The sequence below is a fragment of the Dermacentor silvarum genome, chromosome 10 (assembly GCF_013339745.2).
Source record: "Dermacentor silvarum isolate Dsil-2018 chromosome 10, BIME_Dsil_1.4, whole genome shotgun sequence".
In the NCBI taxonomy this organism is placed as follows: Eukaryota; Metazoa; Arthropoda; class Arachnida; order Ixodida; family Ixodidae; genus Dermacentor; species Dermacentor silvarum.
In genome coordinates, this window is record NC_051163.1 from 140,067,975 (window position 1) to 140,082,333 (window position 14,359).

At 47.8% G+C, this 14,359-nt stretch overlaps 1 protein-coding gene across 3 annotated transcripts in view; it reads right to left on the reverse strand.

Moving 5' to 3' along the window:
• Positions 1–12,917, reverse strand: part of LOC119430998 (protein shifted) — a 281,749-nt gene extending 268,832 nt beyond the window's left edge. For all 3 annotated transcript variants that reach the window (XM_037698467.2, XM_037698465.2, XM_037698466.2), the window contains exon 1: positions 12,762–12,917. In XM_037698467.2, the coding sequence (XP_037554395.2) occupies positions 12,762–12,879 (118 nt within the window). In that variant the 5' untranslated portion in view covers positions 12,880–12,917. The remainder of the gene's footprint in view (positions 1–12,761) is intronic.
• Positions 12,918–14,359: the final 1,442 nt, after the last annotated feature.

A 14,359-nucleotide genomic window follows, 5' to 3' on the forward strand; every position in this document is an offset into this window, starting at 1 on the left:
GTTGTTGTGCGCGCTCACACCACGCTTGTTCATTCAGTTAGTACTAGTCGGGCGCCATTTTCCAACGCACGCTACACCTGCAATGCTGCCCGGATCGTCAGTGCAGGCGCTACAGGTGTGTCCCCTTCGCACGCGCTGCCCACGGGAAGCGCTTCTCATCAACACCAACGTTTCACACGCGTCTTCTCGTGGTCATCGAGTCTCTCTTCATGTCGGTCTACTTACGCCGTAGCACACCTGCTTACTTAATCAGCTCATGTTTACTACAATTCATATTGCCACCAAAGCCGCTCACCTAACTTCGTATGACATTGCTGTGTTGCTATTCACATTCATTGCTTCGCCCTTAGGGCGAAACTGTGACATTTTTTTCTTATTACTTATTTAATTTTGCGCTAAACTTGTACGTCCTCGCTGAAACGGCTTAAAAAGCTGGCAAATGCTGTTATTTACCTTTAAGGTGTATTTCATTTTGCATTTTATGAACAGCGATAAATCGCACTCGAACAATCGCGGCCGGGCTGCGTTTGTGATCTCCGACGTCGCGAACGTGTAGTGCGAAAAATTCGAAGGGGCGTCCAGCACCTATCCTTCAGTTTTTCGCTATTTTCTCGCTTATTAAACCTCTGTTCGCAGTAAGAATTGTATGTCTGTGATCGTGATAGGATAATCTACCATTAAAGCAGAGCTTCCGGTTTCTCTTTAGTGTCCCTTTAATGAATTCCTGTGTGTACATAGAAGCAGTATGAGCAATTTATTATTAGTCGGAGATTTGAACGTTCCAGCTGTCAGCTGGGAAGACGAGTTCCCTGATGCACTTTACGCTTCTGCTGAACCACTTGTTGACATCGTCCGAATCCATGGTTTATCCCAACCGTAAAACTACCAACGCGGGTCAATGGAAAACCCACTGTCACAAAAGAGCGCGTAAGCCAAGCGCGAGCCGCGTGTCACGCAAACCAGCGAAAGAACACGCCGGTCCCGCGGCAACTTCAACAGAGGGGGAGAGCGCATACGCCTCAAACAGCAACGCGAACAGCGCCTAGACGTCTAGAAGAGCATCGACGAAGCGACGTTAACCGGATAGAGAGAGAGCAATCGCGCGCGCCGAGACACCTTCTCACCCGGCGAGTTGAGAGAGATTGCTACAGCGTGAGCATGCGCCGACGGGATGAGTCATCACCCCCCTTCGACGGCGCTCCGACGGCGGTGGTCGAAGGTGCGCGAAAAGACGAGAAGATTCCCAGGCTTTCGTCATGCTACGGGATCGCAACTCCGACCGAAGGTTCGAGAAGGACCGTCGACGGTTATATAAACCGCTGTGCGAGAATCAGAGTTCAGTTCAGTCCGCACCGGTGAAGTAATGTAACATGAAGACCGAGCGTCTGCGGAAGAAGGTACGCCGGCAATCTAGTCGACGAGTTCATCGAGCGTCCTGCATTTCCGGAAGAAGTTCATTGTTCGAGATTTGCCCCGAGCTACGCAAAGATCGTCTAACAAGAGCAACACGGGTGAATACGATTGGACACTTAGTGTTCCTATTCATTTTGTAATTTACGTGTTGGACTCTTAGTGCTTGTCGTGAATTATTTTCTTGTGTTTTTAATACCCATCTGATTTGTATTGTGTTATGTCTAGCCTAAGTGTCCAAGTGCACGTGTAACTGCCTTGTGTGAAGAATATATTTTGTTGTGTTTTGACAACTCTGGGCTCTGACTCGGTCTTTGGACAGCAACCGGCGTTCGCTGGCGCACCAGAGGGCCCATTTTAATTGTCCTTGCTTCCGTGGGATTATTTTCTGAAGCTGAAATCGTCTTTGGAATTTGGTCCGGCCCTGCGCCTCGTTCACGGGGTTTGTGACACCCACGAACATCAGCGACATCGTCAGAATAGGCCACAGCCGTGCCCTTGGTAGGTGCCGTCGCTCTGTATTAAAACTGGTCAACAACAGGTTCGTGCGCCTATCGGTGATATTTACGATGCCTCGTGCAACGTGTGATACCGTGAGTATCAAACAAGGGGGTTACTTGGTCTGTGCACAACTCCTTCCCAATCAAATGTACGTCAAATGCGGCCGAAACAAGGATACATGACCGAGGTTGGACGACCACGTTGTTTTCGATTAGACGACAGGCGGTTGCGTTTCGGCGATAAGCACGGAATTAAATCCGGAGTCCTGTGAAACGTAACCAAGCGGTCGGGATGTTGATTATGACGTCGTATTCGCGCAGAAAACCCATGCCTATGATTATATATTTATAGCACATTGCAAGAACGACGAAAGTTGCCACGAAGGACTAACCTCCTATGGTGACTCTCGCCGTACAGCTACCAGCAAGCGTGAGCAGTTATCCGCCCGGAGTCATTATATGAGGTCCGGTCCAGGGCGTTTTTACTTTGTTAAGGCGAACGGCTAGAGCTTGACTCATCATCGAATAATCGGCCACCGCTGTCGCCTAGCGATGTCACTTGCTGTCCGTCAACTGAAACAATAATATGGCCGCTCACAATTTTGTCGGTGTTAGAGTTTGTCAGTTTCACGGCGTCCTGCGGCGAGATTATTGGGGTTCTTTTATCGTCTTGTCGGCCCGCAACCATACCCCTAGAGTCGCCGCCGTTAGTTTTCCCCGGCGTGGACTGGGCGACCTTCTTCCCGGAGGGTCAGAAAAGTATGTCCACTCGGTGCACATGATGAGCAGGGGACGGAGAGCGTGACCACCGGTCAAGATCGGTCTGGTGGTTGGGCTAAGAGGCATCGTTCAGAGTGCGCGTTGCGGGAGCACTTTGAAAGTAGCGTCGTCGCGGCGTAGCATGTAGTCGTCACTGGTGCGTCGACCGTCAGACCAGGATTGATAAGGTCGAAATGAGGCGTCGCGGTACCAGCAATGGCGGGAAACATGGCCGATGCCTCTGCCGTGATAACAGAGGGGGCGCCTAGTGACAGTGCGCCATACGTCCGTTCTTGGAATTTGCGGCCGCCTCGAAGGCTCGTCTTGTGGCGGTGACCAAAATGCAGCTGACGGCGGTTGGCGGTAGGACGGGACAACGGGCGGATGTCTCAAAGCTTCCTCTGTTGTGATGACCAAGGTGTGGCCCTCGGCGGCTAATGGTGCGACCATATGGGCGTCATAGCTGGTTGACGTCGGACAACGTCGGCGTAACTTAGGGGGCGCTGCTCGTGAACAGGATCGCCTGCCGAAAACGCTTGCCTAACTTCATCACGGACGACTTCAGCCACTGATGCCATGGGTGGGCCCACCGCCAGTGTCCAGAGCTTCTCAAGTTCTTCGCGAAGAATCTGACTGGACTTGATAGGAGTGCTGGTGGGTAAGCGATCGTACTGCCTGCATGTTAGATGGCGTTCAATACCAGTGGCTTAATTCCTTTGTAAAATCAGCCACGATACTCGGTGGATTGCGCACAAGTCCAGCAAATAGTTCTTCTTTTACGCCACGCATAATGTAGCGCAACTTCTTTTCCTCAGGCATGTGAGGGTCAGCTCTACGACACAAGCGGGCCATGTCCTCGGCAAACATCGCCACAGTTTCATTGGGTTTCTGGAAGCGCAACCCAATTATTTGCTGGGCACGGTCCCGTCGCTCAACACTCGCAAATGTTTCAGTAAGCTGATGTCGTAAATAATTCCATGTGGCGATGTTGGCTTCACGGTTCTCAAACCACGTGCGAGCACTACCGTCAAGGGAGAAATAATACACGTGGGAGAGCTTTTGTTGAGCAGTCCACCCACTGACCTTGGCAACACGTTCGTACTGATCAAGGCAGTCTTCAACGTCTTCTTGTGCGCCACCATGAAAGCGATCGGGACCAGTAGTTGCAGAAGGGTTACCTGGGACGGACTGTGAGTAGAGCTGTCTTGTGGAACTCGTGGAACATGTGGCGGGCTGGTGGTCGCCATGACAGAGGTAGACAGGGCCCGGACGAGCGTTCTTCCAGGGGGTTGAGCTCGGGAGCAAGGCCTAGCAACCGCCGACTGAAGCGATGCACAGGAGTTTATTGGAGATGGACTGGATGAACGGCTTGCAGGAGGAGTCCTGATCATCAGCCGGGGTTGTGTACCCAGCGCCTCCACCAGTGTCACGAGTCAACGCGAACAAGAGAAAACACGATGAACAAGACGGCGGAACAGCTTGTTAAGAATCACCAGAACAAAGACATCTTCTTCGTCTTCCAATTACCCTGTCCTACTACTCGGAGTCAGTTAAAACACATATTGTCATCGTTCTTTAAACGTCTACAATATAGAACAAAAAAGAGTAGTAAGCGATCCTTCGTATCGCGATCACTCGTATTGCATCGCGCCATACACTTTATATTACGATAACTGCATTATGATAATTGCGATAATCGCATGAATCTCGCTTAGTGGTTACGCCACCAGAGATGGTCTTTTAATATGTGGTTCTTATGCCGCTGCGGTGAATTAATTTTGGCGCAAAATTAAGTCGCGCGATTTTGTACTTCGATTAGCTGCTACAAAGGAAAGCTAAAATATGGCATTATACAAAGATCATGGTCACACGGCAGTCTGTAGACGGCGGACGTCATTACACTGAGTTGAAAGGCGGCTATTATAATTTCCTTTCGCTCTTCATTGTGGTGTGGTTAGCTTGATGGAAAGCAGTGGTCACTATTAGCTAAAATAAAACTACCTGATGATTTTAGCTCCTCAAATTAGTCACATCGCTGTCGTACGCGTAACCATGCAAGGGCGATAAAAATAATCTCGTCTAAAGCAACCTGATGATCCTACTAACGTACAATCACAGTGGACTAGCTTACCTAATTGAACTCATTGACTGTTTGCATTTCACAGCGATAAAGAAAAGGAGCTGTAGAGTGCGCATCAATTGGTGGTGTTGAGTGCACATTAACTTGCTAATTTGCCTTCGTTGTACAGGAATACACATTTTTTAAAAAAAACAGTGCAAGATTCGCAGAGAATGCGGTATTAATAACTGACAGAACAATATTAACAGAGTAGGCGGAACACGAGCGAAACATACACAAAAAGACCCGAGAAAGTGCCGAAACAGACTGTGTGGCTGAGTGCCAGCCAGTCCCCCTTTGAATGACAGTTTGCGCTTCCTTTATTGCGTATTTCCAAGCGTATTTTTGCCGTTGCCATCGTCGTCGCCGTGAGGTTCCGTATAAAGTTCAATGGCGATGAAACCGTCGCCGCCGCCGTGCGCTGTGTCTGCGAGTGAATGCTTGCGAGGATGAGCCGGCAGCCGCAGCTTAATCTCACGCACGCGAGAGAGGAAGGCGGCCGGAAGCGCGCGCGAGGCACGGGGAGGAGGCGATGGAGACGGTGTGTGTGTGGGGGGGTGCGTTCTGCTCTTGCGGCTTCTGCTCACGGAGCTGCCGCGCGGCCGCCAATCTTGAAAGCGATCTGAGATGTGGCTGAAGTGTGCGCCCGCGGGGGCCCCATCTTCAAAGCGATCTGCGATGGGTACAAAGTGCATGCGCCGAGTGCCGGTAGCTTCGTATGCGCTGTGCTTTCGACGTTTCGTTCGCGTTGAAGCGAGAGCCTGCGCGAACGTCAATTTGCTCGTTGCCGCTGGCGGGCACGCTTTCTCACTCCAGCGTTTTAACAAATTTCCGCGGTCATCGAGCGAGATGTGTTCATGTCTAACTGTGCTCGCGTGACACCCTACTTGTTTATTTAGTTAGTAAGCGAATATTTACAACTTTATACGGCCGATAAAACAACTATCCTTACTTCGCACAGCTGTCTACTAATTTGCTATCACAATCGATGCTTCGCTTTTAGGGCGAAAGTGCGACTTTTTTTCCTTTTCCGAATAAAGTTTTACTCTCAAGTAAATAGAAACGTTGTGCGCATTTCGTGCAAAAGTGAGGAGTTGTAGGGCAATATAAGATCAGCTCACTGCAGTAAGCACGTTTCATTAACAGAAAATCGGGCCAAATTGTTGTTCACAGCGGAACGCCGACGCGTACATTTCAATGCGCACCGTCGAACGCCTATCCGCCTATATATACGTGCCGCCACCTATAGTTCGATCTCGCGGCGAATAGGACCTAGAATATATCGACGGTGCCTACCGTTGTTTGCAAACATGGTGTGGGTCTATACCACATAAACGCCTTGCTTTGGGTCCCAGCATCAACTACGAAAGCTTCCAGTAACACGATTTGTTCTTGCCACAGCATTGCTCAGTCTTACACAAAACTTGATGCGCATTCATTGCTTCCCAAAGTCCATCTTATATGTTGAAAAGAAATGTGCTGAATCAATAAATCACCGTGTTACAAAATCACACCCAGCAAAACCGCTGCATAATCACCCTAGCAAGACATTTCCTTTCAGCTGCATGGTTGTCAGCGCGCTGATACACAGGCTCCTTCTAGGGAGCCTACACAAAGCACATCTAGCGATGGGAAGGTGTACTACACTCAGTTCACCTGCGCTTTTTTTAACCCTCTATTGCACAGCATGCCAAATTTGGCACATAGTGGTTATTCTTTTTTTTTTTAGGCTATTGCAAGAAAGCCGGCGAAGAAAAATTATGCACCCAGAGCAAGGCCCATAGCCTTCCTGATCTTGAATTAAACTTGTACTGCCATCTATTGAAAGCTCTCCAAAGTAAAAACATTTGTTGTCTTGAAAAAAAAAAAAAAAAACGCTTAAAACTATTTCGGCTTGTGGGCTGGGTTTGAACATTCGTTTTTTGTATTTTAAATGTATGCAACAACAATTAAAAATTCTATTTTTCTAATGTTTAAGGATAAACAGCAAACAGGAATAAAAATGTTTTTTTTTCATGTACGAAACTGTGGTCTTGGACCGCAAGACGGTATGTGCCATATTTGGCACACTGTGCAAATCTCCGGATGGATGCATCTGGAGTGAGAGCATCGACTCGCGCACATTTTGCGGGTTGAGAAAGGCTCGACAGAGGACGACTGGTGCCAGTAGCGCACCCAGGATCTCTGCCAGAGGCTGACAGTTTGCCTTAGTTTGCCAATACCATCTAAACAGCACCAATTTTAATTTCTTCACGGGAAATTGTCAAAAATGCGCTTTTTGGGCGTGTGCAGACGATTGCGCGTCTTACATCTTTGTTGCAGTACTCAAAGGCGCAAGGAAAGAAAAGGGGTTAAGCAAAAGGGGGGCACTCGGCCGAAGGGGGGGGGGGGGGGTTCAACCCCCCCCCATCGGTGCGCCACTGACTGGCGCTGATATGCCCTCTAGAAGTGAAGATTGAGGCATTTCGTACTCAGATGATGATTATCGAATGGATGAGTAAATAAAACAATCGCGTATAACATTCGCAAATCATAGTAAAGCAGTGTCGACTTTGGCGCGCTTTTGTATTTGGCGCCAAAACGAGATCCGATGCATGTTTTGTTGGCTGGAGGCGCGCTGTGTAAGATGTTCGAGCTGACCAAGTGGGACACTGGCCCGAATTTGACGACAACAGAAAGCGCTGCAAGCGTCCACTTTGCACACACACAAAAATCTTCTCTGCGCTGCAGTAAATGCAGTCAACCTGTGCTTGATTTCATGAAGCAATAGTTTTGTTCTGTTTCACGAGGCAAGATAGCGGCTCCTTCAGTTGCCATTTTCACTTCACCTAATGCGGAAAAGGTTTCTGTGCCATATTTGGCGCATACCGATATATTTATCACCATGTGTCCAATAAACATCATTTTTTTTCACACTGCTTCCTTTTGATCAAGAACACAATTACACAGCAAAAAAAAAAAAAAAAGAAATTTTTTACCACACGGTATAATAATTCGTGCAGTAGAGGGTTAATTTCTCGTTCACTAATTGTCATATATTAGCATTCACTGCCCACTATTTTGTTGTTTTGCCCACAAGCATTGAGTTGGCGCGCTTTAATTTTCCCTGTCAGTTCGCACTCACGACCCTTCGCTGGGCCTGTCAGAACCGGGTCATTTATCACAGCCTTTGCGAACATCGCCGCTTGATGCGTGCCGCCAGGGCTTAAGGCCAACCTCCATGCAGCGAACTTTCGCGACGAATGTCACGTGACGAAAAATCCAGCGCGAAGCGCCGTCGCGAATTCGTCGCACCACACTCCATGCAACCAAGAGCCGGCGAACGCCGCCGACCATGAGGTCGACGCAGCCCAAGAGGAGTCATTGTGGCCAGACGAGATAGGCTACGAAAGCGACGTTGGCGAATGAAAGCAGAAGGCAGAACAGCGCCTAAATCATTGTTTTTACACGTGAAAGAAGGCACCTGACCTGAAAAAGTGCGTACAATAAGTGTTCGCTGTTAGTCAGAATCTATTTAGACTCTATTTTTTTTGTGTGAATACGCGGCACGTCGGTATTTAGTTTTTCTACCGTCAGCTTCCGCCTTCGAGCCTGCCCTGCCATCGAGGAAATACGGAAAGCCATTAGACAGTTTTAGCATAGCGTATGCAACTAATAGCGTACGCTATACACGTTTATTGCAGTTTTAGATTGGCCTGCAAGATCTTCCGATCTCAGAGGCCACGTGCAATCATCACGCCTATCTCTCGACTTCACCGATAGGTGGCGCTGACATATCTTGAAGGTATCTTGAAGACGACATTGTGCTACTAGCGGACAACAAAAAAGATTTACAGATACTTGCGAATATCTGTGGGGATGCAGCGACAAATCTAGGCCGTAAGTTTAGCACAGAGAAATCAGGAATTATGATCTTTAATGAAGAGACGAGCAACTTCGTGGTGTCAATTCAACAGCAAGTAATACCCATAGTGTAGCAATATAAGTACCTCGGCGTACACATAAATGAAGGAAAGAATTACTCAAGCAAACACCAAGATAATCTGAAAATAAAGGGGAAGCGGAATGCAGCAATAATGAAACACAGAGCACTGTGGGGCCACAATAAGTATGAGGTGGTGCGTGGAATCTGGAAAGGAGTAATGATGCCAGAGCTAACATTCGCAAATGCCATTATATGCTTAAAATAGGATATCTTGTCGGGTTTGGAAGTTAATCAAAGATCAGTAGGCCGGTTGGCTTTGGGAGCCCACGGTAATACGACAAATGAGGCAGTGCAGGGTGACATGGGTTGGGCCTCTTTTGAAGTCAGAGAAGCACAGAGCGAAATTAGTTTTGAAGAAAGACTCAGGAACATGGATGAAAATAAATGGGAGGCTAAAGTGCACAAGTATCTCTACATGAAAAGCGTGGACACAGAATGGAGGAAGAGGTCAAGGAAGTTGGCAACCAAGTACAGGATAATCGAAACTGTAAATAGACAACCAGGAGTCATCCGAAAGAAAGTGAGAGAAATAGAGACCGTGAATTGGATGCAAAGAATGGAATCAAAAAGGACAATGGAGATTTACAAGAATGAGAAGAAAGAAATTAGAAGGGAAAATATGTACGATAACACAAAGGGCAGTGCCTTGCTATTTGAGGCTCGAGCCGGTTGCCTAAAAACCAAAACATACCGGAACAAATATTCGGAACTAGATGAGGCCTGTGTATGCTGCAGTAAAGATCCAGAGACAACTCAGCACATCCTAATGGAATGCGACGGGATCCACCCAGCGAGAACCGTAGGTAAGATGCAACTCCCAGAAGCGCTTGGGTTTAAAGTGGACGGAAACATAAACAGATCAGCCGTAGAGATCAGCAAGAGACGATTGGAGTACTGGTGGAAAAAAGTAGGGAAAAGATGGATACGACCTGATCTCATAAATCATAGGCAGCGGCACAAGGTAAATTTTTGAAAAAGAAAAATAATAATCAGAGGTATACAGAAATGTGGATAAAGAACATGTATAGTATACCTGATTAAATCAAGCAGGCTAGGTGACTATTTGTCGCCGCCCCGTTTCAAAAGGGATACCAATAAATCATCATCATCATCATCATCATCATCATCATCGGTTTCCCTGGTTAGGCTTCGTGTCGTTTGAAACGAGAAGCGATCTCGAAAACTCCACAAGGCTATCCAAAATTCACTGTCGTCAAAGCGGCCTGAGGCTAACCGAAAGCCGTTTACTCAGTCATTTTCTACGAACGAAGCGAATTCTACAAAAGCCATGCCAAATTCAATTCGAAGCGGGCAGCGAGGACCACCGCCATGTTTTACGTACGTGGCTTGCGAGAAGGCTCTTTTGTCTCTAAAAGTAGCGAGCCGCTCATAGGCCGCACCTATGCGATGCTTCAGCTCACGTTTTTCTCGGATGCGCCAATGAACTGCACCCTGCAAACTTCAATCAAACATCTTTCCGAAACACGGCGGTACGCAAGGCATCATGTTGCGGGTATGCATGGGCAGAGCATCATCGGGAAGCGAAGCCTCTAACTACATAGAGTAAACAAAACAAGCAGTGACCACATATTATTCACTCGAACATTGAGGCAGAACAACCACCAAGGAGGAGAAACAGCGCTGGAAAACAAGCGTTTGAAACGAAGGAAGGAGATAGCCGAACAGTAGCCAAGCGTCAACAACAAAAATTCCCGTCGACGGGCGACCGACGGAAGTCAACCTCTGCGCTGTGGTCCGATTGGTCCACGCTCTCCGCCGCGCGCGACGACTTCCGGCGGCGGCGGTTCGCTGGGCGGTGAATATCTAGAGAGAGTGGATCGGCGGCGAACAGTCATTTTTTTTTGACGTCGGGCGGCCGTCGCCGAGCGGCCGCCGCCGAAAGTGCGTCGCTTTCTCGCTCCATGTAGGTTGGCCTTATGAGTGGTCAACGGCAGTTGGGAACCGATAGGCGCGGAAGGGCCGCCGCCGATTACGCGCCGCTCTGGACGCCGAATGGCCTTAAGAGCGGAGGCGCTTATGTCTTCTTGCCTTGCTTGTTAATACTGTCACGTATCCGTGTCATAATACTGTCCGTGTCAATACGTGCCGCACCTTCATTCGAACATTCTGTTTCTGGTGAAGTGCTTCAAGGTAGCGCATATGTTGTGCTCAAAGCTTTCTTTCTTATTCGGGAGCATTTACCGCAACTCATATGGAGTACAAAACAAAGTCAAACATAAGCTTCCAACTGCGCACCATGCCGGAATTGCAGCAATGTCTCTGCAAACTTATTGCCTGTCCCCCAACAGCTGTTTACTCGGCACACTGAAAGCGATCCAGCTCGTATACATAGCTTAGATGCTATCGGCATGCATTTAATTGAGGACAAAATTTGTACAGCTCCCGTGAAAATTGAACGAGGTTAACAAATAATGTGCCGCTCTACTTTGCAGGCTATGGATCGGTCGAGATTTGGAGCGTGTATTATTGCATCAGGTGCAAAGGGTTTATGAAATGGAAGACTGAGCTAGAAGCAATAACATAAATGTATTTAGGGTATGTTCGCTGCATAGTGTCTATGCTGAAGAATATTTTCTCACGCAACACTGAGCCTAGTAAAAAGGAAAACTACCATCTGTAACGCCTATGTGGTGAAGCCAAGTGCGTACGTTATTGTGTGAAACGTGAAACTATACCGGTTGTCCCAACTAATACGAATCGAGCTTTCTATGCAAATGAAACTCTGGCAACCACTCGAATAAAAGCCTCCAGCATCTATATTTTCTCGTAATTAGTAGGAGTTATCTAAATAGGTTTTAAGTGACCTTTATGGTCACAATTTCAATACAAGGTCACAGCATATTTGGAAACATAAACATGAATTGTGTGCGGCGCGTTACATTTCCTAAACACGTTTTCTAACATTAAAAAAAAAAAAAAGACCTGCGTGAGCGCAAGCCGTGGGTCGCAGCGGCTTTTTAAAGGTTGCGCGGGTTTTCTTTTAAGCAGGGACCAAGGTGCTACGTAAACGGTAGCGCGTCGCAAAACAACAGAACGCGATGTTTTCAATTGCTCTCTACAGTCCTTCTATTGACACTATGGCCAGAAACTTATAATAAAAAATTTGCTAAATAATCAGTCCTACTTGCTTCAGTACTGAGGACGTTGTTAACATGCAGTTGGTTGCATGCACGCATATTTCGCTTTCTTTAAGGAGGCATAAGGAGATTTAAGCCGTGTTATTAATTTACCCTTTCACAATAGCGAAAATGAATGTGAAATGTCAACACGCTCGCGTATGCACGTTAATGAACCACTACGGTGCGATTGTGCTTTTGGCACATCATTCTGCCAACAAGGCCGTCCGGTCAGATATTTCTAAAGGGTGCCTGGACACATCATGCTCGACTTGGAGGGGGGAAAAAAAAGGGAAGAAAAGTTTCGAGAAACGTACATCGTCAACCATCACTTGTTTCCTTTTTGTCTTTTTCATATTTTTCTCCAACGCTATTTCATTCACCGCAGTTGTTTCTCGATCAGCCATTAAGAAAAGAAATGTCACATCGCGGTAGCCATTGCAAAATATAAACATACTAGCGGGTGTGCACAATGAAATGTTAAACATTCGTATTCTGTCAGTGCGGGACGCACCGAACAACGTATAAAAGCTAGATAAAAATGCTGCATGTTCCCCGAAAAATATATTGCGCGGTACATTACTACGCTTACACCGAAGGTCCAAGCTCCACTACTTAAGCGAGCCGCCTTTCTCTAGGCAAGTACGCAAGATTTATCTGGGCCGGTTCGAGGCCGCCAGTGACACGAGGGACCGCCGCTCGAAAGATTTTCGCACCCGTGGCCTCACCGCTCGACACGTAATGCGTGGCACGTGCGCATTCACGACGCTCAAACGTTGGCGAAAGCGCCTCGTCACGGCGGACCAACAACGCGCGGTGCCAGAAAGAGTCGGCCGCAAAGCAAAGCTCACCGCTGAACTCCCGCACTTGTTTCTCGTCGATCCACAGGGAGAAGTCGTCGTTCCGAGGCTTCGCGCGTCCCGCGTCGGCGGCGACCGCGAGCAGCAGCAGCAGCAGCAGCACGGCCATGCTGTGAGAGCGCACGACGTCCGACCCCTGCGAGCTCCCTCGCGAGACTGCCCCCACCCTCCGCGACCGGCTCCGGGTTCCCCCTCTCCCGGCCATTTCCGTCTGGTCGCGGATGGGTGCGGCCCACGGAGCGGACGTGTGCGCGCAAGACGACCGAACGACGCTGTTTCCACCACCCTCGTCTTCCCCGGGGAAACGAGTCTGCATATTGCGGAGACGATCGCCGGACCGCGCGCCCTGCGATCGACAGCTGGAAACGTTTTGAGCAGCGGGAAAGTGCCGTTTCCTGCGAATGCCTAAGTAATTCGGGAGTCGTGCAAAAAAGTTTCTTGGGGAAAAAAATAAAACAAAATTATTCGTACCTAGCGCCACTTTATGTACGAGCAGTGCAGTTTTTCGTCGCTGAAAACCCGTTCGAAATTAGCGTGCGAAACCTGCTAATGCGCACGTAAAATCGATCTGCAAGAAAAAAAAAAAAAAAAGGTGGGGGCAGCTTCACACAAGTGGTACAAAGTCTGAGCAAAACTGGTGACCCTTCCCTAGCTTTACTTGCCTTTCATTAGCTTCAACTTGGCCTTTCCATTGGTCTTTCTATTGGGTTGGCTTTTCTAGGCTTGACGTGGCGGTGCTGGGGAAACTCTGTATCCGTGCGAACTCTTCGGAGTCGCTCTGCAGTTTGGTGCCTATATATATAGCACAACCCACTACGGGGGATTGGCCATGAATCGGGCGGCAGTGGGAAGAAAAATGAAGAATACCTAAATGGGATTTTCTTACTTAAGAATGAGATAATAAAATGAATTATAATCGTTAATATTAATTTTCATGCTATGACATCTTAAAATTTGAAGCAAATATTTTTGTTGTCTTGTGAAAAAAAATTTGCATGGCAGTCTCCTTGTTTCCATTACAATATTAAATATGGCATCACATACGTTCCTATTACAGTGTCCTAGTGCCGACGCCCCCAGAGATAGGATGATGATAGGTAACGTAATGTTCAATCCAAGTTGGCGAAGCGGACCTTCTAGAAGTCGTTTTCTATGCAAGGTGAAGCTACGACACTCTATAAAGAAGTGATCCATAGTTTCGGGTTTATTGCAATAAAGTGGCAGCGCGGCCGTTGCTCCTCCTCTTCTTCGGATGCGCTCAGAGCAAGCTCACGAGGCAAAGTTTGTCTCCGTGCCAGGGTGGCCAGATAGCCACAACTAAAAAATAGCTAAATGGTCTCAAAATGTAGCCCAACAATAGCCAGACCCAAATTTTCGGTGAGCGAAAGGTAGCCAAAAGCACAGCCAAAACGTATGATGTTCTGCACGTGGTAGATGGTATCCAAATCTCACCGCGTATTTCCGGCTCAAAAATTACTTCCTTGCAAAGGAAATGATTATGCGCAAACAAAAAACATGGCACAGTAATAGACGTGGACGAGCGCAAACTTTGAACTGACTTTCTTTTTCCTGCGTTGTCAATATATACT